Here is a 26,302-nt window from a genome sequence, read left to right on the forward strand (position 1 = left end):
TTTTTTTTTTTTTATGGTTCTCATTATTTTATTTCTACTTTAAAAAAAAAAAAACAACAAATAGTAAATAACTGAAGTTTAGAGTTAGTGGAAAAGGTGCAATGGCTGCCCTGGTCATAGCTATTCTGAATTCATAACCCTCCTTCCACTTTATCCCAAGGAACAGTACAAGGCAAAACTGCAATGAAAGGTGCAGCACACTATCCTCCAAAGGAGTCTTCAGTTCTGATTTCAACTGATCACATCACTGAGAGGTAAGAACAGCTATTTCATTGTGAGACTGCTCACACAAGGAACAAGTATGCAGATTAGGGCGTACTGAGGTAGTGATAGATGTAACTTGGAATCTTGGTTATTAAAAATGGATTATGCAAAATTAGCTCATATAATTGACTCATCATGGACTTTAGATTGCAATTGTTTTTGATTATCGTAATGTCATAGTTTCTGTGAACATTTCCTATTGTAGCAGATTATTGCAAACCCCAGTGAAACATAACCCCACGTTTTTTGTTTTTTCATCAAGATTTGTGTTCCCTAGACAACAACCTCCAAACAGACCAAATCTATGGATAACATATGAGATATTTAAATGTTTCTTGTAGTGGCAAATCAGGCAATCTTCATGTCCCATCATCTTCCCAACCTCTTCTTACCTCATAGTGTCTTGACTATCAAATACTAGGAGGCACGTTGCTAAAAGAGCCCCACTGTCAGACATCCACACAAGCATACAACCTATTCATTTATGCCCTCTAACAGGAACCAAAATCAGTTCCAAAGACTGAAGTGCTTGAGTGATACAGACCATAAAATGTAAATTATAATTTTTAAGCAGTATGTACACTTGACAATTAACCCCCACCCCCCAATTTTTAAAGCCAGATGAGTAGTTTGTTTGTTTTTTTAATTAAGGTATTTACCAAATAAGGCATCACATTTTTCCCCAATGGTTAAATTGCAGTTTACCAAAAGAGACAGTGTTCATCAATATTTCTCAACCAGAGGTGCCCACTTTTTGTATAAAAATGTGTGCAATTTTTATATACACACACATACATACACTCACTCACCATATAGTCACATAAAATTAATGGACTATAGAGAAAAACAAATTGTGTAGGAACCTGAAGAAAAGGAAGAACCCATACATCTATGGTTGGAGCTAGTTATCTTGTAGGATAAGACAAAGTCAAGGACTACATACATAATAGCAGATGTCATTATGAAAAGGTTTCCATAATATAATTCAGGTGCAGAGGGTATAATTCTGGCCCAGACTATGATTCCTTGACAACCTATTTCACAGTAGCAGATTTCAGTGATTTTATAATCAAGGATAATGTACAGATTTATAATAATGAGCTGTCAATGGGTGGAATGGCAGCATTGCAACCCATTATTTTCTCAGACATTTTCACGGCATATGCCAAGTACAGGAAAATGTGAGTAACATCTATGAAAGGGGCAATATCCCTTTTCTTATTCAAACAAACTCCTGTGGGTAGATGTATAGAAATCTAGCTGGTGGTACTTGCAGATAGATTTACTGTAGAAATATTCATATACCTTAAGATTTTATGCATGAAAAATGTAACAAAGAGAAAAATTACCCAACATATTATCTTTTCCTTACAGATTACTGTCAGAATATGAATTCTCAAAATATATTTTATTTAGTGTTTATCGCTAGTCCCCTCAGACGCTGCATTACTGTTACCTCTCCAAAGCCTATGGCATGGTGCACTTGTGCCTGACATCACTTAGCATATTATGCTGACATGACTGAAGAATAACTACTAAATCGCACAATATTTTTTACAATGAAGAGAAGCAGATAGCTATAGATGTGTAAATGTCTACTGATATAATGAAGAGTGCTTCAGCCATATCATTTAGGGGTGGGACATGGTCATTATGAACGCTAAGAAAATCCTAGGATACTGGAAGGGAAAGAACAAAGGACTTTAAATTTCTAAATCAGCACCAAAACAATATCCCCATGTAGGTTATTAAAGGATTGTGTACATTTTTCTGGACAGTATATTTTTTGGATGAAAGAGCTCTGATGATCTATGTTTATTAAAGATTCCACAACATTTTTTTATGATCAAGACACTGAGACCCTGTATCTTGATCAGATTCCAGACTGGGTTATTATAAATGCCATTAAAAATATTCTGCAGCTTTAACTGGCTCCAAAAGTGTCTCCAATTCCTAGCTCACACTTTTCTACTGACTATGCACGTTAACAGCTGCCATATCCCAGATAAGACTTGGAAGCTTTTAGCAGAAGGTGAAGTGATTCAATCATATATTTTTGGAAATGTTTTGGGATCCTTTGGAATGCAAGATGTGTTTCAGTTATTCCTTTGTGAAGATGAAATAATGCAAATAAAGCCATTTGAGTTATTCCAAATATATGCAATTGGATAGGAAGGCAAATTATCTATAATATAAATGCAAATTCTCAAGATAATTGGCTGTTATTGCTTCTATTAATTACATTACCATCCTTTAATTTTCTAATTAGAATTGTTTCCTTGCATTATGGTATCCTAGCACAGGAGGAAATTGATCTCTTTTTTTCACTTTTAGTAGAAAATAAATCTCCCCATAAAATTAGATACATTAAATGAAAAGTAGCAACTCTGCAGTTTTTAAAGAGACTTTTGTGTGTAGATGAAAGGATATATAAAAACAACCTTGTGGCAGAGATCTGTCAAGTCAGCAATGAAACTTACTACATTAATCAGCTGACATTTGCCCCCTAAAGTTTGTTTATGAAGATTTGGAGTTGCTTTTCATTATGAAACCAACCAAACTTTTCACAAAAACTCACTCTAAGATAAGCTATTCTTTGTGTCATTAAAACCCAGGGAAATGAGAAAAAGGATTAATGATAGTAATGTATATATATTTTAAAATTCTGCATTCACATGCGCGTTGCAAAACTATGAGACTCTCATGGCATGTAGTCTACCGTGGTCAAGGTGAGTTTTTATTTCCTATTTCCTGATAAGAACTAATAGGAAATGTTATACCTATGAAGTGATGCCTGTGATCTTTAGAAACTTTGCAAAAAGTCAAAGTTTCATTATTTGGGTATATACTATAATATACATTTCCACAGTGAAACCTGTATATTTTCTGTTGGATTAATTTTCTGATGGAAAATGCAAGAACTAGAATAGGCCTCAATATCTTGCAAAGCCCATGTCTGTTTCTCTTTTCAGGTGCATGAGAAAACTGTCAAGTCTATGATTTTGGGCAGCAAGGACTGAGGGTAAAATTTTCCATAAGGAAAGTGGAAGTCCTTCACTGAAACCAGTTCTCAACTGGTACACAAATAAAAAGACAGCATATTCATGATTATTGCTGAAAGTTTCACAACACAAGAAACATAGTAACTGACTAATCCTCTTAAGGTACATTGGACATTATAATTCTACATCTAGAGAAGGAGAAACCAACCCCAAGAAAGAAATTGGCTCATCAAAGCCAACATGGCAAGTCAGCACCTGGTTTGAAGCCCTGCCAAGACAGGGTCTGAAACCATAATTTCCCAAGTCCAAGGCCAGTTCTCAAACCCACAAGAACCTAGTAGTCATTTCTTTTTTCCATTCTTTTGTGTTTGATTTCTTTTTTTGAGCTGTCCCCTGAATTACTCAATCAAGCCCAATATGGCAAGTTCTTATCATCTCCTTCATTCAGATCCCTTCTGGAGAACCATTCCTCCTTCACAGCCCACAGTACAACCAATTAGCAGATTGAGGGGAAATTACCAATTACCAGATTGAGCACTCTGGTAAGATTTTTTTTCCTTTGGGAAATATACCGTAAATTGTTTAGTGTACCTTCTACACTGGAAGATGTGTTGGTCAGAAAGGCTATTCCAATATTTAGTACAATGGTTCTCAACCATTTTTAGACTTCAGGCATGCTTTGATGGACTCCAGGTATCCCTCAGAAAATACCAACTCTTAAATTTTACTCTTCATAGAATCATAGAATCAATGGACCAAAAGGAGGGACCTGCCATATCATCAAGTCTGGTCACCTGCTATGAGCACAAGGTTATTGACCTCAAACGAGCTCAACAAGGTGCTTATCCAGCCTCCTCTTGAATACCTCCAAGGATGGAGACTGCACCACCTCTGCTGGAAGTGTGTTCCAGATTCTAGTTACCCTTATGGAAAAGAAGTTTCTCCTTATGTCCAGTCTAAATTTTCCTGGTCAATTGATTGTTAATGCCTATATATATAGGCATTAACAACCGATAATCAATCATACCACAGTCAACAAATCACACAGCACTCACAAATAAAATAACTTGTCACTGACAGCCTAAGAACACAACAGTAACACAAACACACCACATATATATTGATAGGTATTAATAATCAATAATCAATCAGACCACTCAACAAGTCGCACAGCACTCATGAATGGAAGAACTTGCCACCGACAGCCCGCCACACATTTGGATTCAGAACAAGACCAGATCAAAGAAGAACACAATACACACAAACCTTTTCCAGCACAGGAAACATTGATATGAAGCATGTTGGAAAGGCAGGTGCCAGGTCTTCTGGCAGGGGAGGGAAATGGGCTAGAGGGGGTAAGGGGAGAACTAGAGCTGCAAGTTCCCCCTGCCAACATAGATGCATCCTCTTCCCAAGCAACCACGAGGCTTCTGCTGCCAGTGGGAGCAAGAAGGTGGGAGCAGTACCCTGCACCAGGCTCCCCCTGCACCTATCTCTTTGACAGCTGGCAGGCTTCATGCCTGCAGCAGGTCCTGTCAGACCAGCAGTTTTCACCCTGCTCTTCCTTAACACACACAGTATCACCTATGTCATGAGTTCTGCCTGTCAACAGTTTGAAGTGAAGCTTCCCAGAAACCCCTGCCCCTATCTCCTTGAAACTTGACAGGATTTGTGTCCTTAGCAAGAGTTACCATCCCTGCAGTTTTCACCCTGCTGTGGCATAACACACACGTGATATGAGTTTGGGTTTTACAACATTGAGGTACAGTTTCCAAGAAACCCCTGCACCTATCATCTTGAAACTTTGCAGCCTTCATGCTTCAAGCAGAGGCTACTATCTGTGTAAGTTTCATCTGAATCAGCCAGGAAACAACAAAGTTATAGATATTTCATTGACTCCCCATTATACTCTATGGCCAAATCTCCAAATCTTTCCGAATCTGCTCCAAATCTTTTGAAGTCGAATCGGCCAAATCAAATTGGAAAAGTGATTTGAATCTCTGAATCAAATTGCTGGCATTCAAATTGGCTGAATATGAATTGAATAGTTCCCTATTTGCACAGGCCTATTACCCTATCCTCTGATGTGCCCGGATTTCATCCACAAACTTAACCATTGATCTTTCTACCCCACCCCCTCCAATCCAAGTCATTAAAAAATATGTTAAAGAACAGAAGTCCAAGCACCAATCTTGGGGACACCACTGGAGATGGTCCTCTAGGATGAGGACGTCCCATTGATTATAACTCTCTGGGATTGGCCTCTAAGCCAATTGTCCACCCACCTTACTGTAGACTGGTCTAGGCCAGTACCCTCCAATTTAATTGAGAGAATCTTATGGGAAATGGAATCAAAAGCTTTACTGAAGTCTAAGTATCAACCTTGTGTCCCTGGTTCAGCTGATTGGCTACCTGGTCATAAAAGGACACCAGGTTAGTCAGGCATGATCTACCTTCAACAATGCCATTATGGTTGCTTCTTAGTACTCCACCAGTTATGAGCTTGTAACTGATGGCCTCCTTAACAATTTTTTCAAAGATGTTTCCCAGGACGGAAGTCAGACTGACCAGTCTATAGTTTGCAGGGTCATCTCTCTTGCCTTTCTTGAAGATAGGCACCATGTTCACCCTCTTCTACTCATCCGGGACCACTCCCGAATTCCAGAACCCTTCAAACAGCTTTGCCAGAGGCCCTGCTACAAGCCTAGCCAGTTCTTTCAGGGCTTTCAGATGCAGGTTATCTGGCCCAGCACACTTGAAAATGTCCAAATGTTCTAAGAGTACCCTCACCTACTCAGGACTGATTTCATGCGGTCTGTTCTCTTCCCCATATTCCCTGGGCCTTTGGTCACGTGAACAGCTCCCATCTGATTTCAGGAATATAGACGTGAAGTATATATTTTGGAGCTGTGTCTTTTCATGGGGATCAACTGTGGGCTGCCCCTCTGTATTCAGTAGGGTCCCACAGAGGAGATCAGTTTTTTTCTTGATCCCTAAATACCTATAGAAAGACTTTTTGTTGTCCTTAATTTCAGTCACCAGTTTGATCTCCATGCCTGCCTTGGCTTTCCGTGCCTCATACCTGCAGACACTTACTTTATACATAACACTTCCTACATAGAGCTATGCTGGATCCATATGCAGACATAGTCCACATAACAGAAGATGGAGAATTTTGTTCAATAGCTATAAAAATAGATGTTCTCATGTTCTCCAACTTTTTTAAAGTAATTTTAGTGACATCAGGGGAAAACTGCTTAGCATTATCTTTAAACTTCTTTCTAATCTTTCAATAAATTTTAAATCCTTCTTAGTTCCACTTTGATGGTCTTACAGGACAAACTGAAAGCTCTTTAAATGAAAAAGGGAATACATTTTACCTTAGTGTTTGTTGCTTGAAATGGAACTTCTGAGCCGTTTGTAACTGGGGATGTCAGCCTCTCAGTTGGTTTTGGATGGATTATATTCATAGCTGGAGGTTGATTGTGAAGAACAGAAGACAAGCAGAGTTGGACAGTCTCCTTCAAAGCTTTCAGCTGAGACTCCTGAGGAAAGTGAGATGTCATCAAATCTTCAGACTGGTTATAGCAAAGAGTATTGCTTATTTTCAAAGAGTATTGCTCTGAATCAAACACATTCTTTCTAGATTTGCTGGACAGAATCTAGTGTACATGTATATAATTATTCTGCAAATACACACAGACAAGATTCTTGGTAAGATGCATTATAAGCAAATTGTTTAATATAATAGAAAAATAATTTGTTTTAACATTTACATGCTATGCCATTACATAATAAACTGTCAGTGTTTTCATTGGATTTGGGAGACAGCAAGGTTACCATTGTCCAAATCAGAGGAGATCTGTATTTTCCTTTAAGTTCAACACACACTGGTACCAAGTATGCTTCATGAAATAAGCTTCTGTTTTCACAATGCCAGTAAAACAAGCCCTTTAAAAATCATATTATTAACATATTTTGCCTGATAAAGAGATATGTGGGTTACTCTCTTAGAGACTGTGAAAGTGGTAAGCTGTCTGTGAACAAGCATTTGTCACACCCAGTCTAAGTTCAGGCAGGTTATTTTAAACTGCTTAAACAGAGACTGGTAGAGGCACATGCAGCCTTTTGCTGATGCTAGAAGTGGCACATGCAGTCATTTGCCACTGCTGGCAGCAGTGCAGGCAACCTGAGTTAAGCAACTTGGGGTGAGGAGGATAGGCCCGGAGGGGGGGGGGGGGGGGGGGCTGGCAGGTCTTTGGGGGCCTGGAGGGGAAGGAATCTGGGGATTAAAAATAGTCCAGTTAGGATCAAGGTTGGAGGTAAAACAGAACAGCCCCAGGGCTGAAACGAGCAGGTGAGATTCCCCAGCTCTGGGGATGTATATGTAAGCATTGGATAGATCAGGTTAACCCCTTCCTAGATCAGTTATCCCTATCTTAATCTAAGTGCACCTCCTGAGATGAACTAATTTAGTTTGGGCATGCCATTTTTCAGTCAAATTAAACCCTTAGAATGCCTACATGAGTGGGCATTTAGATAAGCCTAACCCTGGTTAGATCAATTGAAATTCAATGCCTGTACATACCCATAGTAAACAAGGACAGGAAAGATGGTCTAATGGTTACATGGCCAACCTAGAACTTGGGAAACATTTAAATTTCCCATTACATCATAGGCCTCCTGGATGAGCTTAGGAACATCTCTCATTCTATGTTGTTATTTAATGTTCATCTTGAGGTCATTCTCAGTCAGACTAAGACACATAACTTATCTTTCCCTTCTATATTGAACCCTGTAAACCGCATCAAAGCCACCAGCTTTTCATTCTGATATTTCTCAAGCATACAATAAAGATGCTAAATCATGCCATGCAAAATAGAAGTCTTCTAGGAATCAGTCTGTTGACTACTTGTCTCTCTAGGCTTGAATCTTCTTCGGGCAGCAGAGAGGGGGTCAGTATAAGGAATGTCCATTAAACAGGAACAGGGAATTCTGGTACTTCTGCAAAGAAGTAGACCTGTGTTATAGCCATGCAGTTTATGACACCACTGGCAGATGTTAAGGCAGTTGCACAATTGGGGTCTCAGGAATTTTAGGTCCCATTTCCTAAATTGCTTAACCTGAAGTGCCAGACGTCTACAGCAGGTCACACAATTTGGAGAATGGGGCATAAACTTGGAGTATGAGGAATGTTATGCCCCATTCACAGAATTGTGTGACCTGCTGTGGAAAGCTGGCATGGCAGGTTAAGCAATCTGGGGAATGGGACACAAAATTTCTCCAACTCCAATCAAATGACAGCCAGCATGGAAGGTTAGGGGGCACCTGTACCTGGGGAATGAGAAGCTTCCTACTCTCTAGCTGCACCCCCAATCCCCCACAGAAGTTGCAGCTGGGGAACTGGGAGCTCCCCATTCTCCAGGGGGGGTTTCCATGGATGCCCAGGAGCATTAAAAAAGTGGGAGTGCCACAGGGGTTCTCAACTGCATGCTTGCTTTTAAAAGGTCTAAGGCAGCATGAACCTACCACTGGGGAGCGTTTCCCATATGTCAGGCTTACAGAGCACCATTTCTTTAAAAAAGCAGATATGTAGCTGAGAGTCCCAGCTTCACTCATCTGTTTTTTTTGGGTTCCCTGGAAACTGTAAACCTGAAATCAGGGAAAGACTCCCCAATACTGGGCTCTTGGTACCCCACACAGTGGAGCTGGGGATGGGGGAGCGCACCCACCTCCAGCTGCTGATGCTGTTTTAAAGAGGTACTCGAAACAAGCATGGGGGAATAGGGGAGCTCCTCCATTTCTAGCTGTTCATACTGATCATATTTTTTTAAAAGAGAGTATGTAGTTGGGAATGAGGGAGATTCTTAGATCCTTCTTTAAACTGGTGTGTGCAACCAGGGACAGAAGTAAGTTCCCACATCCCCAGCTGTACTTGCATATTTAAAGAGCTACCCAGCATGTACAGCTGCTTGTGTTGGGTGCCTCTTTTGACTGGCATGTGCAAGTGGGAATAGGAGAAGATCTCTCAACCAGCTGCACACCCATATTTAAAGAGGTGCTAAACTTTCTACACCCAGGACCACAGACTGCAGGGCAAGGATTTTTAAGGTGCCTGCCTGGTCCTAGCAAGCTCATATCTCCCAGCCAGGTTCCAGACCAGAGGCTTCCCAGCTGCAGTGAGCACTAGGATGATGAGGCATGCCACACATGAAATTTATGGTACCATACAAACCAGCCACAAAGGTGTTACACACATTCTGAGGAATATTTTCACGGCTCATTTAGCATTTTATGGTACCATAATTCAATATACATATGGCATGTCGCTTCCATTAATCATTCCAAAAATGTAGCACATGCCAGGGACCCAAGAAACTTACAAACACACTGCAGCAGGGTCAGCATCAGACCTTGAAGTTCAACAGAATTTCTCAGCTCACAATAGACTGCTTCCAGGATCAGTTGTAAGAATATATAGAGTAGATCAGTAGCCCGCAACCCATGACTCATAGAAAACATTGTCTATGAGACCCTCTAACATTACTTGGACCACAGCAATTTAAAACTTAAAACTGAGGTTGACAGGGAAAGTGAAGTATGATATTGTATGAATCATATTACTTGCTCAGTACTTGACACACATAGGCCAAGGACAGTTGGGAGACCATTGGTGTAGAAGGTTGACAGGTACAAGAGTAAGAAGAACCTTAAGGAGGACCCTAACTATCAATGTAGGCATTATGTTACAGATGTAACTATACAATAATATAGTTACAGTAGTTCAGTAGAGAATCTGTTCTATGAACTATCTGAGATCAAAATGCATTTATAAAATCAAAATTGTTTGGGCAATGAAGCACATTAAATAAACCTTTAAATGCAAATTATATACAAAGTGCTCTCACTTTTACCACACATTAGGCAGCCTATCCTGAAGTCAGATAACAGAATGATTTGAATAACTGTTGTTTAGACAATTGAGACTACTGTAATTATTTCAGTAATGCTTAGCCAAAAAATTAGTAGCAAGTCCTCTGAATTTTTTCCATATCTTTTTAAAGCTTGATAAGTAGGATGTGTTGTCCATTAACAAAAAAGAGAGAGAGATTGCACTAAACTCCATTCATCTTGCCACTATCTAATTGGAACCTGGGGATAAATAACCTAATTGGACCTGTTTGGTACCTTTTAGTTTTATTCAAGTATATGATAACTCTTAAAGGCTGTATGAAGTATTTTGGCAAAACATTTTGTATAGGCCACTGAGAAAAGTCTACTGTTAGTGCACACAAATGTATGCCAGAGTTGTCAAATAAAACTGTTTGAACCTAAGACAGAAGGATGAAATGTTTATCAATGTTGTGTTAAGAATATGTGACTTTGCTATCAACGCACTTGGAGAACCTGTTGTTCAATGCAATCCAGTTCGCATGTACTTTCTCATTTCTCTGTCATCTTTCCTATTCTTTAAAGCAGATGCTGTGCATGGCTCCATCGTGAAATCAATACACCAAGAGTACACCTTTCACTTCATCCCAAACAGGAAAACTCATTTACCATGTAGGGAGAACAATGGTTAACCAAGCTTGGGTGCTTTTAGTCTTCCAGTTCTATCTCACAATTCTGCTTGAGCTATACTTTCTTGTTTCCCTTTTTCTTCATGGATTTTTAACAATCCATTTCTGCTGACGTTTCACAGTAGTTGGACAAGGAAGCCATCCCTGAAGTCTTCTTTCCCTGCTGCTAGTTTGCCAGAAACTGATACCAGCCTTCTGGTAAAACAGTGGCATGATAGCACTCTGAATTACATGTTTAAATTAGTGGATAGGAAAGGAACAGAATGGTAGAGAGTCAGTTGGGTTTGCTGCAAATCATTTTGTGGTTAGCAGACAGAATTGTTTAATGACATTCTCATTAAAGGTTCTTGCTGCCAAATGCTCTCTGCTTTTCCCAGTACTGTCTGCATTATAATGAGTAACTCCGCTTGAGAACAATACTTTCTGTAAATACGTCATGCCAGTGACATCGCAATAGTTCCATTCTAGGTAAGAGAGAGAAGGAGCATTGTATGAATTAATTCTTAGAACAGCTTGGTTTAAGAATCATATACTACTTCATCTGAAATCCATCCTGATACTTGGGCTGGTACACCACTATCGTGAATGAAATTAAATAGGTCTGGCACAAGTATGACTTTGCAGTGGGGAGTTATCTAGGCCTGGGCTAACTCTATAATGTATAATGTATATACTGAGGACCACTGTATGGGTTTGTGTGTATGTATCTTCTTTCTCTCTCAGAGTCGCAAACCCCCTCCCTCCCCTTCCTCCACCCACCCCTCCCCTGGGCTTAGTTGGCTAACATTGTATTTTCTGTAACCTAGTTGCATTCCTCTCCTCACCCCCATCCCTACAATATTAGTTCCTTGCTCGGGTGATTTGTATTTCCCTACTGGCTTTGCCATCTTTTTGGATTCATAATCCTAAACATCTACTAATAAAATCCATTCCTTTGGCAGAAGGCAGGGTAGCAGTGCACAGTATAGAACAACTAAATCAGAGATGCATAAGCTTTCATGAGTCACCGCTCAGTTCATTAGACGTGGCTCACAAGAGCTTATGCATCTCTGATTCAGCTAGTCTAAAACATGCACTTCTACCCTGCCTTCTGCCCAACTTAAGACAGACTAATATAGCTAATTACCTCTCCATATAATATAGGGGTGTGTTTATACTGGAACCATAGAAGCTCAGACATACTTAAAATAATTTATTAAATGAAAAATAGCCTTCTAATTCATTATAAAGAAAACAATTTCTAAGTTTAATGCATTTGAGTTGCTGGGAAAAATCCCAGCAACTCAAAGGCGTACAATGGAAATATCATTTATATATATATAAAATGGTTAGGGCTGTTGAAAGCTTTGGTTCTCGATTTGATTTGGTGGAGATTTGAGCCCGATTTGGCGACTGAATCTCCAAATCCGAATCAAATCAGGAGACCCTTTAATCCCTCCAAATTGAATTAGAATGCTCTGAATTCAGCTATTTGGACATAGACATAGCTTTAAATGTTTTTTTTACATACCTCAAGACACCAGGTGGCTTGTGAATGCTACAATTCTGGGGCAGATGGAACGTGCCACAGGAGTGCAGGGGGTACCCAGCACACACAGCAGCAGGCCCAGAAGTGGACCAGAAGCACTTCCAGTCCACTTCCAGGTCCACTGCGGAGCATGAGGGGGGGCCCCCTGCATCCTCTCCAGCTTGGTGATTAGTGCCTCCTGGGTCTGGAGGGCACCCAGGGTCCCCCTGCAGCTGATGAGCAAGCTGGGAGGGTATGGGGGGGCCCCCAAGAGCACTCCCCGGTAGACTTGGAAGTGGTCTGGAAGTACTTCCGACCCACTTCTAGGTTCACTACCGAGCATGTGGGGCAGCCCCTTGCGGTCCTGTGGACGCTCCATCCGCCCCAGTGTTCACGAGCCGCGCCTGGTACCTTGAGGTATGTAAAAAAAAAAAACATTTAAAGCTGTTTCTATGGCTGAATCACTGATTCGCTTAATCAGCACCAAATCTTCAGATCTGGATTTCACTGAATCAGATCGGGGACGGTTATCCGAATCAATCAACAAATCGAATCACTGTCCCTGATGCAGGCTGAATCCAAATTGAATACAGCCCATTTTGCAAGCCCCGATACACACACACATATACACATATATATATAAATATATGCACACACACATATATATACACACACACATATACATACACACGCACACTTATTATATATAAGTATACAATACATATATATACACATATATGTATACACACACATACACATATATATCTTCCTCCTTCCAGTGTTCTTCTCTGAAGCTTTTAGAGAGCATACAGAGCAAGCTTTTAGAGAGCATACGAAGTGGCAATCATATTGTTAAGTATCCAGAATTGGTCGAACCCCGAAATACTTCTTTGTTAGAGCTTCAACAAAAAATTAAAAATTATTTATTCAAATAAAAAAATACAAATAAAATGGCACAATTCTAAAATTATGTTTTGAAGAAAATGAAACATTTTGACATTTTTGAAACTTTTTATTTTGTCATGGTTAAATATAGTGACATATTTGTCCAAATGTTTTGACCATATTAAAGTGATGTTATATTATGTCAAGCATGTGTAAAAGTTGAAATGAGTTGACATGTATATTTTATTGTATACTTTAAAAAAATCTTATTTTAGATTCATTTTATTGAAAATGGATATTTTGTTTGCTAATTTAATACTCTAACTCAGGGGTCAGCTCCCTATGGTCCATGGGTCAGATGAAGCCCAAAAACCCATTGGTTCCTGCCTCTAGACATAGAAATTTTGAAGTTAAGGAAGTACAGGTTGAATGAATGGACTGTAAGGTGTATATAAAACTGTCTGGATCAACAGGCTTAGAGGGTACTAGTCAATGGCTCAATATCTAGTTGGCAGCTGGTATTGCATAGAGTGCCCCAGGGGTCACTCCTGGAGCTGGTTTTCATTCAAAATCATCATTAATGACCTGGAAGATAACACAGAAGGCACCCCCAGCAAGTTTGCAGATGATACCAAGGTGAGGGGAGTAGTAGATACACTGGAGAGTAAGGTTAGGATTCAGAGAGACCTAGACAAATTGGAAGACTGGACCAAAAGAAATCTCATGCGGTTCAATAAGAACAAGGGTATTAGCACGGAACAATTCCATGCACCGGTACAGGTTGGGATCTGACTGGCTAGGTAACAGCCCTGCAGAAAAAGGCCTGTGGGACAATAAGCTGAATATGAGCCCACAGTGTGGTCTTGTTGCCAAAAGGCTAAAAGAATACTGGGCTACAATAGTAGGAGTGTTGACAGCAGATCAAGGGAAGTGATTATTTTCCTCTGTTATGCACTGGTGAGGCCACATCTGTGTCGAGTGTTGGCCCCCCCGCTACAGAAAGGATGTTGACAAATTGGAGAGAGTCCAGAACAGGGCAATGTAAATGGTTAGGAGGGCTAGAAAATATGACTTAGGAGGAGAGGTTAAGGGATTTGGGCTTATTTAGTCTGGAGAAGAGAAGACTGAGCTTCCAACTACCTGAAAGATGGTTCCAAAGAGGATGGAGCTAGATTATTCTCAGTGGTGGCAGATGACAGAACAAGGAGCAATGGTCTCAAATTGCAGCAAGGGGAGTTTAGGTTAGATATTAAGAACAAACTCTCTCACTAGGAGGGTAGTAAAACAATGGAACTGGTTACCCAGACAGGTTGTGGAACTCATCCTCGTGGTTTTTAGGACCCAGCTAGACAAGGCCTTGGTTGGAATGATCTAATTGGGGATGGTCCTGCTTTGAGCAGGGGGTTGCACTAGATGACCTCCTGAGGTCCCTCCTAACCCTCATTTTCTATGATTCTATGATATTTGGAGGCCTTCAGTTGTTGGAGTAATGAGCAGTGGAAAGCATTTCTCCTGTGCCACAGTGGAGAGAAATGGTGGTGGCACTGGTAGCAGCTGGATCTTAGTACCCTCCCACCTGTGACTTGAATTGGGTCACTCCAGCTTGAAAAGCTTACAACCTGAAAAGGTTGTCAGATACTGCTCTACTGAGAATGTATAATTGTTATTCTAACCTGTACCGAGTTGATAATTGGAACATAGTTTGCTCAAGTGTTCTTTTCCCCCCCCAGCTGTATTCTAATGTGCATGGAATATTTTGAGTTCATCAGAACAATATTTTCTAACACTTGTCTATGAAGATGAAAAGGGTGTTGGAGAATATTTCATTGAATGTTCGACCATCCATTCAATTCACTTTCTTGTCCACCCTATACAAAGGCCAATGAAAATCACAGCCCCACATTTGTGGGAGATCAAGGACTGCCCCTCCTCCATGCACTCCTAAAGGAAATGGGAGGCAGACAAACCTAATGAAACCTCTGCCCTCAAACCTAACGTACCTTCTTCCCCCAACAACTTGTACATTAAACAAATCTAATATACACCCTACTGCCAACTACTGGCCTTTTGAGCCAATTGTGGTTACTAGAGGGAATGTGCTGCACAATGTCAAGGATGGCATAATTTCTGTTCTCTGAGGAGCCAAGGGAGGGATGATAGCTTAGTTATACCCATGAATTTGTATATCTCCACCCTGTATTGTATGCAGAATCAAAACTAAGAGTTAAAATGTAGCACAAGTCTGATCAGAGAGAGGCATCTTTCTCTTTGGTTGTACTTTGTTGCATGATAAATTTGGAATTGTCTCTTTAAGACATTTAATCTTCCTGCACCAAGCCCTGAAAAACATGATACTTGTGTTTAACTTTAAGCATGGAAGTATTTGCAATGCATGAAGTCACTGCAGTGCCTTAACATGGTTTTCTTTGTCAGATCCCATAGAAATGTCCATAGCTAGTCCAGATAAAGAAGCTGAGAGTATACACACAGGTTCTTACTTTGTCAAGGGCTGCCTTTTCTAGTTCATCTTTTGCAACTGCAAGTTTTTGCTCCAGATCTGTTAGCTGTTGTGCCTGTGGGGATAAAACGAAAAACACAGTTGCTGATGTAATTTACAATATAATCATTTCCCCGGTAATTTTGCATTCTGTGCCTTAAGACAGGAAGGGATTTAAACTCTACAGAGCAATGTATATGATTAAGGCCATAATTGCCTGCCAGATGACCAAGCCTCAAGGGATTTTTTTTTTAAACTGAGAAAACATGCTCTTCATGTACAAATTGGGTCCAAACTTGCCTCCTTTATGCCAATGGATGTTAAATGCCAGTGGCAGTAGGAAAAAGCCACTTTGTATAAAGTATTTAGAAATCCCATCATAGTGGGGGGGTTTTGTGATAATCAGAATATTTACATATCTTGAACTCTTTTGCTAATTATTCAAAAATTTGTTTTTTATTCTAAACATTTTAATACTTTCCATTAACATACTTCCCCCCACACACACACATGTAGAAATACTATGAGAAGATTGGTATACAAGGGATTAACTTTAGGTCTGCTTCTTCCCCCCTTCTGTAGAGATTTGAAAGGAAAGGATAAACAAAAAAAGGCTAAATAGCTGTTAATGCAAAAGCATGATGAGAATATCTTTGGAGACACAGGAATTCAAATATAGGGTCACAGAAGTTAGCTGGAAGACATGCTGGAGAGGTTCTCTCTTTTTACAGTGCATTTTATTATTTTCTTGTTTTAAACATCATTCCTTGAGAAGCACACCTTGATGTTGACAATTTATTAAATATTGGTGCCAGTCATTCCACTGACTTATATATGTATAATTTGACTTGAGTAATTTTGAAGAATGACATTTTTCCACTAGGAATCCATTACAATTCAATGGTATTCTTCCTGCAGAAAAATAAAATTATTGCAGGGAATTCGACTTTAAAGGAATTAAGGATCTTCAGCTTCCTGCGGCTGTGCCTCCAATAATGTAATATCACATTACTATATAACCAAAAAGAAAGGATGCTGTGTTTTTTCTTTTATTGCAGTACTTGCAAATGTAAATAGCCCTGCAGTTACATTCAGTGTTTATGAATGAAAAGAGAAGGGGTACATTGAAGCAGATGGTTATTCTTTTCCATTGAAAATTTTAATGAGACAACATACATCATGCATATGAATAGGTCTGTAACATTCTCTCTCATCAGTTATAAAAGACCCAACATTTTTCACTTTTGAATAGACATTTGCAAACAATCAATTACTAAAATGTATTGTTAATTTTCCCCCAGGATACTACCATTTCTGATGTCTGACTTATTTGATACCTTGGCAGGTAAAGATTTTCTCAGGGAAAATTTTCTAAGGGTACTTCTTTACTGAACACTAAAGTATACTGTAGGTATTTCAGGTACTGTGACAACATGTTATTTAGCATGTAGAACACTGTGCTGATATGTCTACTCCACTTCTGACATGTAAGCTAGCTCTCATAAAGGTATGCCTACTGTACACTGCAGTACAGACTTTACATAAATGACATTTTCCTACGTTATTAACAGTAGTCAAAGATATGTGTGTTAGTGAACAATCTGAATCTAACAAAAGGTTATGTGCAGAATTAAATGCCAGAAATTATATTAAATATTTAGTTTTAAATGTCTGGTTTAAACTGACAAAAGTCATGACACTGAGTCAATGCATTCCAGTCTCTAGCTACATGAAAAAAGTTTAACTGCATTTAAAAAAGGATTAAGCATTTTTGTGGAGAACAAGAGCATCCATAGTTCCATTAGTTAGAAATATAATTTCCAGCCATGCCACAGCTTCAGGGCATAAACTGACCACTAAATGAGATAAGAGCAGATGAAACCTTCCCTCTTACCATGATATTCTATAATTTGTCACTATTTTTTTTGTGTCATCATCTTTTCAAACATCTGACACTAGTAATTACCAAAGATAGACATAGTACTCGTATGGTCAGGTAAGATAACATATATGTTCCTAAGAAAAGTAAAGGTCTTTCTTATTCAGAGCCCCTTGAAATAAAAAGCATGTTTCCACTGAATTTAAGGGAACTTTGGATTGTGGAAGACTTTGTGTAAATTCATTTTAATTCATGGTCTAGTGGTAACAATCCAGCTGCCACACAATGGCATTTAATTTATGATGAAGTCTTCTTGTTGAAATAACAATGTTCATTGAGCAAAAACTGATTTTTAAACCTTGGTATTTCAGTTTTTAACTTCCTGTAACTTTAGAGTAACCAATTATTTTTTCTATAATTTTTTTTAATTATTCTGTAACTTTGAGCTACTCCTATGGAAACCAACAAAACTCAGAAGAGAAAAAAATAGTTAAAAAATAGTAAAAGGCTGAGTAAAGAATAACATTTATACAAAAAGTTTGGAAATCCATTTGAATACTGCCTTCTTTAAAAGCTGGCACTAAACAGTTTCAGGGAGTGAAGTTTTTCTTTGCTTTATCAGCAATACAATACAATACAAATAGTTTAAGCAGCTTTTCCCAATAATATCAACTCTTATTATTATTATTATTATTAGTTGATTATATCTTACTTACTGGTAAGGGGAAAGTTTTAACTATACCTACTATAAGGGCTTGTTTCTGTGTGGTGCAGAGAATCACTGACCTCAATCAAGCTCCATGAAAACTGAAAGTACTGAGTTTGTCATTGGATTCCGAACCTTGAAGAATCAGACTTTAATAGAAAAGAAATTAAATGAACTATTTTGTTTCATCCCCTGAGAGGTTACTTTGAGCAATTACTGTCAGTTCAGTAACTTAAATAAGACACTCAGTGACCCACCCAGTACACAGATCCAAATTCCCATTGAAATCAATATACTCATCCTATTTTACTTTAAATTACATCTAAGAAAATGTCACAGCTATTTATAGGTATAAAGAGAGACTAGACTATATTCAAATCTTAAGTTACACTGAGTGACTCTGGATTTATTGATGCCATGATAATCAAGGTCAGATTGTGGACTTTTGTGCATATGTCTATTTGAACATAGAATATGTACAAACATGCAACTGTTGCCCCTTTTTTTGGCACAGTGACTCTGGCTACTTAACAAAGACTTTATTCATCATATTCTGCACATCATATGCATATTCTAAAGATTTATCTTGATCTCTCTTTTAAAGCAAGATGCATATAGCAAACAGTAAAGGAGGTAAGTTGTGTAAGACCTACAGGCCAGAAGCTTTATTCTTCTAGAAGTCAGCTATAATGCTGCCCTGGACAACTGAGAAGACATATTCACTACTGGCCACAAGTACATCTTCCAAAAAAGTGTGGCTTATGTTGCTCTATGCAAAATCCATCAGTTTTCCACAAGAGAGACATGGAACCAAAGATCATCTTTGCATCCCCCAGACATATTCCTCTATCTGAAACCTTAAACTTACTATATTATCGCCAGTGGCTCATCCATCTCCTATCAAAGCATTTACATCTATGTAAAGATAAGTTCTAAACATAGACCTTTCTTGTGCTTTGGCTTTACTGATAGTTTAACAAGAGAAAGTGATATCTTTACCCTAAACTTTCTTTCAAAGCTTGGCTACTCAACTGGTATACCCTACAAAATCTTTTTTCTAATTCTTTCTAGTTCACTGTGCTTGAGAAGAACCTTTTTACCCCTAGTTTAACTGAAGTTTCCTACAAGCATGACTCTATTCGATTTCTATCCATGGTTTTCTGTTCCTGATCGCTCATAAAATAAACCAGGCAGAAGTCTAAATTCTGCCATCTTGGCTAATGTAACAGGGTGCACTGGCGCTTCCCTGTTTATCCACAGAGGCCGACCCGGAGCTGCTGGGCAGTGTGGGGAGGATTGGATGGAAGCCTCTGCCATGTGTAGGGCGGGGACACATGGCAGGAAGCACAGGCTGAGCGCCCAGAGTCCCTGGAGAATACTGAGGAGAGTAGAAGCAGGGCAGATGCCTGGAGTAGCACGTCAGGACATGTGATAAGCCTGGAGCTATGGTACCTTCTTTTTATTTTTGTTTTCCCTGTTTTTTCCTGACATCTATTGCAGAGATTGTTAAGCATTTTAATTCCAGGGCTGGCTGCATACATATCTATACCAAGGAATGTACTTTAGTTTCTCCCCCACTCCCCCAAGTTCATGAATTAATTGGATTTCAGTTATTTGATTTATATTGGACTTTGTTCCTCCCAGTGGATATTCACAGTTTAACAGAAGGCAGATAACAATTGATTCCCTTTGGGTTGAGATACTGAACCCATAAAGCCCTAGTTCTCTAACTGGGGGTAATAAAGAATTAAGTGATGGCCTTTGAGTGGTGATAGCCAGCCCATGCTTAATTCATATGGATCAGTGGCCTTGAATCCTGATACGGCAGGGTGAGGTAGCAGATTCTCTGCGGTGCAGTCAGCTGATGGGAGTGTGGGGCTGGGGAGACGGTCTGTGCTGGCTAATCAGGGGTGGCCATCTGCTCAGCTGGACTCTATGTTCTTCAGCAGCCTCCTAGAAGGCATGTGGAAACACCCCCAGCTGGCTTCACTAGCCTAGGCCATGCAGGCAGGCTCAGAGCCACATGCCCCTCCCCAACATCAAACATCTGTTCTGTTCCCTTTCAAACTTCCTTCTCTTTGCATAAAGCATGATATTTAGAGCACTTGTGCCTCGGGCTTTTTGAATATCTGTATTTAGCCCTTGTACAATTATAGCCAAATTATTTTGCCTCTACAGGTCATCAGTTGTATAGCTCTGGATTAAATCAATTATTCATTTACCAATATTAAAATACTGAGTTTTTTAAATGATTATTCATTGAACTTTGTCAATCAAGAAGTGATTTTTCTTGAATCTCGAATGAGGTTTTAGATAATTGATGACTTTGTGTTGCAAGCAATTGATTTTTTGAAAACTGTTTCAAACATCAGCTAGGGCTAGTTTATATCCGCAAATGAGGGTAGAATTATACATTTTGATCAGTTAGGAAACACTGGATCACATTTGATTATGTATGACTAGCAAATAGGTGTTAATTCTAGTTTTTCATTTAGCCCTAAATAAATAATAATTTAAGAAAAACAAGGATAGGATATTACTCTTTTTTTGTATTTCTTTTAAATATTCTATCTAACAGGAAAGAGAGGCTGCCACTGAATGTTTAGGATTTTTTTTTTTTTTACTGTACTTACTCTGTAAACATTTGCTTCTTAGAAGAATACACTGGGTATGCCCATGTGTGCAATTAATGTAAAACGATAAACTCTGGAGTTTATTGCCATCTGAACATATGCCTGGGAGTGCAGCATGTTCAGCCAGGTAAGAGCAGCCCTGGCTGGCCGCAGCTTCAGGGTGTCAGCCTTCCAGCCTGGGGCTGCTCCCCTGACTCAACATGCAGCAACAGGCCTGGCTGGGGCAGAAGGGTGCTTCAGTGCAGGGTCTAGTCAGCAGACACCCCCCAAACTGTAGCACCCTTGTGCACTAGCCAGTTGGGTCAGCATCTACAGGTGTGCTACTGTGGAGATTTTTATTCCACAACATGATAGTATGTGTAAATACAAGTACTTTTAAATATGAATGCTATCCTACTGCAGAGTAAATAAGTTTACTCCAGCACAAGAGAAGCATATGTATAGATGCTGAGACACTTACTGTGTATCTAATTAGTCTACTGTACAGTCAACATCTCATGTAGACACACCCACATACTAAAAGCCTCTGAGCTTCACTATTTTCTACAGAACAGAACATTAAATGCAACTAAAAATGACACTTTTTGTAGGTGCTATATAGTTTAATCAAATACACAGCTAAATCTGGCTGTTCAACAGTATCTGATTTATATTTCAGACTGGCATAACAAGAAAGTAAGCCTATTTAATATATATGTCTTCCCAAAATCCTCATGGAGTGTACATTTTCCTGATGAACATGTGCATTAATACCTTAATGCTTTTATTCTTCATTAGTGACTACTCTGGATATTCACTCTAAATGGAGAATCTTGACCTTTGTGGTTTTCATTAATAGAAGCGTCACTTCTCTCTGCTTATTAACATTGTTTTCTCAGTGTTTCTTCCTGCATTTAAAATACCACTCTATGACTAAAAGAAAGTGGATATCAGACCCATCTCTCTAGAAATATAACATTGTATAACATGATATTGTTACTGGATAGTGCATACTCAATATTTGCCAAGGTGGTGTGAAAGTTATACGATTAACTACACCTCTGTCCCTTTTCTAGTCTTTCTAAATGCAAATGTGTTAGGACTCATGCCTTTGCCTTCCCAGGGCTAGATTTTACAACAAATTCTTGAAAACTCAGTATTTACCATGAAATAAAATATTCTGATAGATGAACTTACTGCATCCATTACTGCCTGTCTTAGGTCTCTCTGTCCATTAGCTCTGCTCTGGGGTGAAGGGAGAAGAGGAAAAGTTCAGAACAGAGGAGTAACCAAAGAAAGTGACATCATCAGACCTAGGATAGGAGCTGGCAAAGGAATCCCAGATGACCTCAAGAGGTAAGCCTGAGAAGCCTGTTTCCATGAACTTGGACTGGCTATCAGGAAGTCTTCCAAGGAATCCTAAGTTCTTAAGCTCCCTGCTATGAGTACTGCTGATGATGCAAGAGTTTGGAAGCCCTGGTTTCACAAGCAGACCATTTGCTGAGCTGCCCTTCACCTGGGGAGCCTTTAAGTCATGGTATTCCAGGCTGCTAAGGATCCAGGACCCTGGGATCTTGGGCTTCCAGGTGGTTTACGATAATGGTACCCAATCAGCATATGCTGCTGAGGAGATAGGAGCTTCAGAGCCTGATATACCAAGAAAGCACATTTGGTAGACCATCACCCCAAATCAGTGAACTCCAGATGCACTGCCAAGAGCCTATGACCTGGCACTATCAGGACTTCCAAAGGCTTGACTCCCCATTCAGCTGCCTGGTATGCTGATGAGGACTAAGACAAGTATGTTGGGAAAAAGGATTTTGTCATGGGATCTTGACATAGGCAGGAAAAAAGAGCCAAAGTTAGAATTTCATCAAAATCAGACATTTTCCGTGGAATGCTTCAACATTTGAACCTGATAGCATTTTTATGGGGAAAAAAATCCCAGAAAATGTCTATCCATAATTTTTGCATTTAATTAGATTTTTTTTTAGGCACAGTGTAGAACACAGCATGGTAAATAGGCTGTAATATTACAAAATTAGGTTTAAAATGCTAAGACTTAGAGAAAATTCTCTAAGTCACATGTTTCACACTGCTTGTATTAATAGTGTCCTGGCTTACCACACTAGTGGATTATATGACTCCCAATCTAAAATTCCATTTCAGTTTTTCTCATCAGGGAATGCAGAGGCAGAGACAAATCTCCATTCATTCCTTTGGCCTCTCTTCCCAGGTCAAATGTGGGGATGTAGACTGGCTTACTCTTACATACCCAGACCCAGATCTAGATAGCATGTAACAGGATGGAGAGTTTCTGAATTCATAGCATGGGCATAGAGACAGAATCTTTCACTTAGTATTTGCAACACTTGCTTTTATTGTCCATGCTTTCATTAACATATCGTCAGACCCAGCAAAGTCAGTCAAGCAGGATGACTGTAACTAAAGCCAAAATTTACTGCAGCGTCCTCTAGATGCAAGTTTCTAATCCCAGTATTGTCAGGGGGAAAAAAAATACTATCAAATGTTCTTAATTATTTTTGTAGGGCCTATCACTGTAGTACTTTAACCACAAAAGACAAATGGCTGTGCTGATACAAATTACTTGCAAAGTGTAGAACTGGCATTGATATAATTTGTTCAGTCAGAATTCTTTCCCTGCTTTGTTATATAGGATATGTGGATTCAAATTAAGACATTTCATCAAAGACTTACAAGAGTTCTCCCCCTCTGTTCCTTATACACCTTTAAATAAAGTATCAGACTTTGGCTTGTCTGACACTACACAGGTGTGTTCTCTTTTCTCTAACTCTTCTGATCCCGCTTTCTGGTCAGTTGGAATTCATTGCCCACTTCACAATGGTAGTCTTTCCTACAATTTTCTTTTTCTTTTTTTTATACTTGGTGTACTAATTAGAAGAAGTCCAATGAATATAGGACAGTCCTTTAGGTCAGATCGGCTTATGTATGATGACAATAGAAAAACTCTCCTTGACGTAGTGGGAAAGTGGAGCAGGTACACAGTGAGTTCTACAGAGTATATAAATTACTGGCAACTTTAAAGCTGTTGCTTCTAGTAACTGTCTCACTCTTGCTATTAAGTAACCTTGTTTAACACAGTTTCTCAGACTGACAATTAAAGACAATACTAATGACAGTGCAAGTCCTTACCCCCTAAGGCAGGATTTGCACTGAAGTTAGTATTTGGATACAGATTTGGATTTTCCATTTCATTAAAGTTGTTATAACATTTTTAATGTTCAAGACTATTTCCTTAGAAACTTTGTAACAGCATCCAAGCAAAAAATAACCTAGGAACAACTAGGGTTAAATCACTCCCAGGACAGTCTCTCCTGGGAATGTGAACACCTACACATGTTCTCTTCTGAGAGAAGCTACGGCAGAGTCCTACAGCTTTTCTTCCTCCGCTCCAGGAGAGTGTTTCACTTGCTGGACTTGGTGCTTCATCTGAACAATGAATCAAACATGACCTCTTCTCATTGTGCTGAAGGGAGACACAGGCAGTGTGGGTCAGCCAATCAGGGGTGCCCTGTACACTGCTGCCATTCTGCCTCCAGACTGAGGAAGCCTGAAAATCATGCTGAAATGCATGCACAACATATCCCTAGCTGTTCAGTCTCAGCAGTGCAAGCTCTCTCCTCTTTAGGAGCTCATCATTCAAATGTCTGTTCAGGCATCTCTGAGTAGGTCTTCTATCAGAAGAACAATGGAGGCATACACCCAGTGGAAGGAAGGGGCCATCACCAAGGAGAATTATACCTCCATTGCTCGAGATTGCACGGGGGGCTTTTAGGAAGGCTAAGGCAGAGATGGAACTGGGACCAGCAACCCAGATCAAGGATAAAAAGACATCCTTTTTTAAATACATGGGGGGGCAGTCGTTGTTCGTAGAGGTGGGGGGGGGGGGGGAGAAGGTACTGAGCAATGTGGGGCCTCTGCAGGACATGCTTGGTAATCTGGTGGTAGCACCAGGTGACAAAGCTAATCAGATGAAGCACCAATTTCAGCAAGTGAAACACTCTCCTGGAGGGGAGGGAGCAAAGCTGTAGGATTCTGCCATAGCTTCTCTTTAACAGTTTCTTTTCTTCTAATTTTCTGAGCAGGGACAGGGACATCCCTCCCACTGGGAATCTGGATGGACCCAGGGGAGGTGCAGCCAGGCCCAGGGTCAGTGAGGACCTAGTCAGGGAACTTCTTGGGGGACTAGACATGTTCAAATCAGCAGGTCCTGATGATCTCCACCCCAGAGTGCTGAGGGAATTGGCAGAGGTCATTGCAGGACCCCTGGCACAGCTTTACTAGCACTCATGGTGCTCTGGTGAGGTGCCATAGGACTGGAAAAGGGCCAATGTGGTCTCCATTTCCAAAAAAGGGAGGAAAGAGGACCCAGGAATCTATAGGCCCATTAGTCTTACCTCGGTCCTGGGGAAGCTCTGAGAAAATTATCCAAAAGCACATATGCAAGGGACCAGCAAGGGAGATTACGCTTAGAGGCAATCAACATGGGTTCATTAGAGGCAGGTCTTATCAGACCAACCTGGTTGCCTTCTACGACCAGATCACAAAAGCCCTGGATGCAGGTGTCATGGTGGGTGTAGTCTTTCTGGACTTTAGGAAGGCCTTCAACACGGTCTCTCACCCCATCCTCATTAAAAAAATTAGGTGACTGTGGTGTTGATGCCTATCGTCAGATGGGTCACAAATTGGCTGGAGGGCTGCACCCAGAAAGTGGTGGTGGAGGGGTCCTTTTTGACCTGGAGGGACGTGGGCAGTGGGGTGTCCCAGGGCTCAGTCCTCAGGCCCCCACTGTTCAATATCTTCATGGGCGACTTGGACAAGGGGGTGAAAAGCACCTTTTTCAAGTTCACACATGACACTAAGATGTGGCGAGAAGTGAGCATGATAGAAGAGAGGGACAGGCTACAAATAGATCTGGACAGGTTACAGGGGTGGGCAGATGAGAATAGGATAGGTTTCAATATGGACAAGTGCAAGGTATTGCACCTGGGGAGGAAAAACCAGCAGCATACCTACAGGCTGGGGAACTCCCTTCTTGGTAGCACAGAGGCAGAAAAGGATCTTGGAGTCACTATTGATTCCAAGATGAACATGGGCCACCAATGTGGGGACACAGGAAGGCTAATCACGCCTTGTCATGCATCCATAAATGCATCATGAGCAGGTCCAAGGAGGTGATCCTCCCCCTCTATGTGACATCGGTCAGGCCGCAGTTGGAGTACTGCATCCAGTTCTGGGCGCCGCACTTCAGGAGGGATGTAGATAGCATCAAGAGGTTCCAGAGGAGAGCTGCTCACATGATCAGGGGGCAACAGGATAGGCCCTATG

At 40.1% G+C, this 26,302-nt stretch overlaps 1 protein-coding gene across 5 annotated transcripts in view; it reads right to left on the bottom strand.

The window, feature by feature from the left end:
- The window catches only part of LUZP2 (leucine zipper protein 2), a 488,403-nt gene that overhangs the window by 89,437 nt on the left and 372,664 nt on the right, over positions 1–26,302 (bottom strand). For all 5 annotated transcript variants that reach the window (XM_025200387.1, XM_025200385.1, XM_025200386.1 and 2 more), the window contains 2 exons: positions 15,737–15,811; positions 6,647–6,811 (listed from right to left, as the gene is read on the bottom strand). In XM_025200387.1, the coding sequence (XP_025056172.1) occupies positions 6,647–6,811; positions 15,737–15,811 (240 nt within the window). The remainder of the gene's footprint in view (positions 1–6,646; positions 6,812–15,736; positions 15,812–26,302) is intronic.

Source organism: Alligator sinensis, unplaced genomic scaffold (assembly GCF_000455745.1).
Source record: "Alligator sinensis unplaced genomic scaffold, ASM45574v1 scaffold165_2, whole genome shotgun sequence".
Lineage (NCBI taxonomy): Eukaryota > Metazoa > Chordata > Crocodylia > Alligatoridae > Alligator > Alligator sinensis.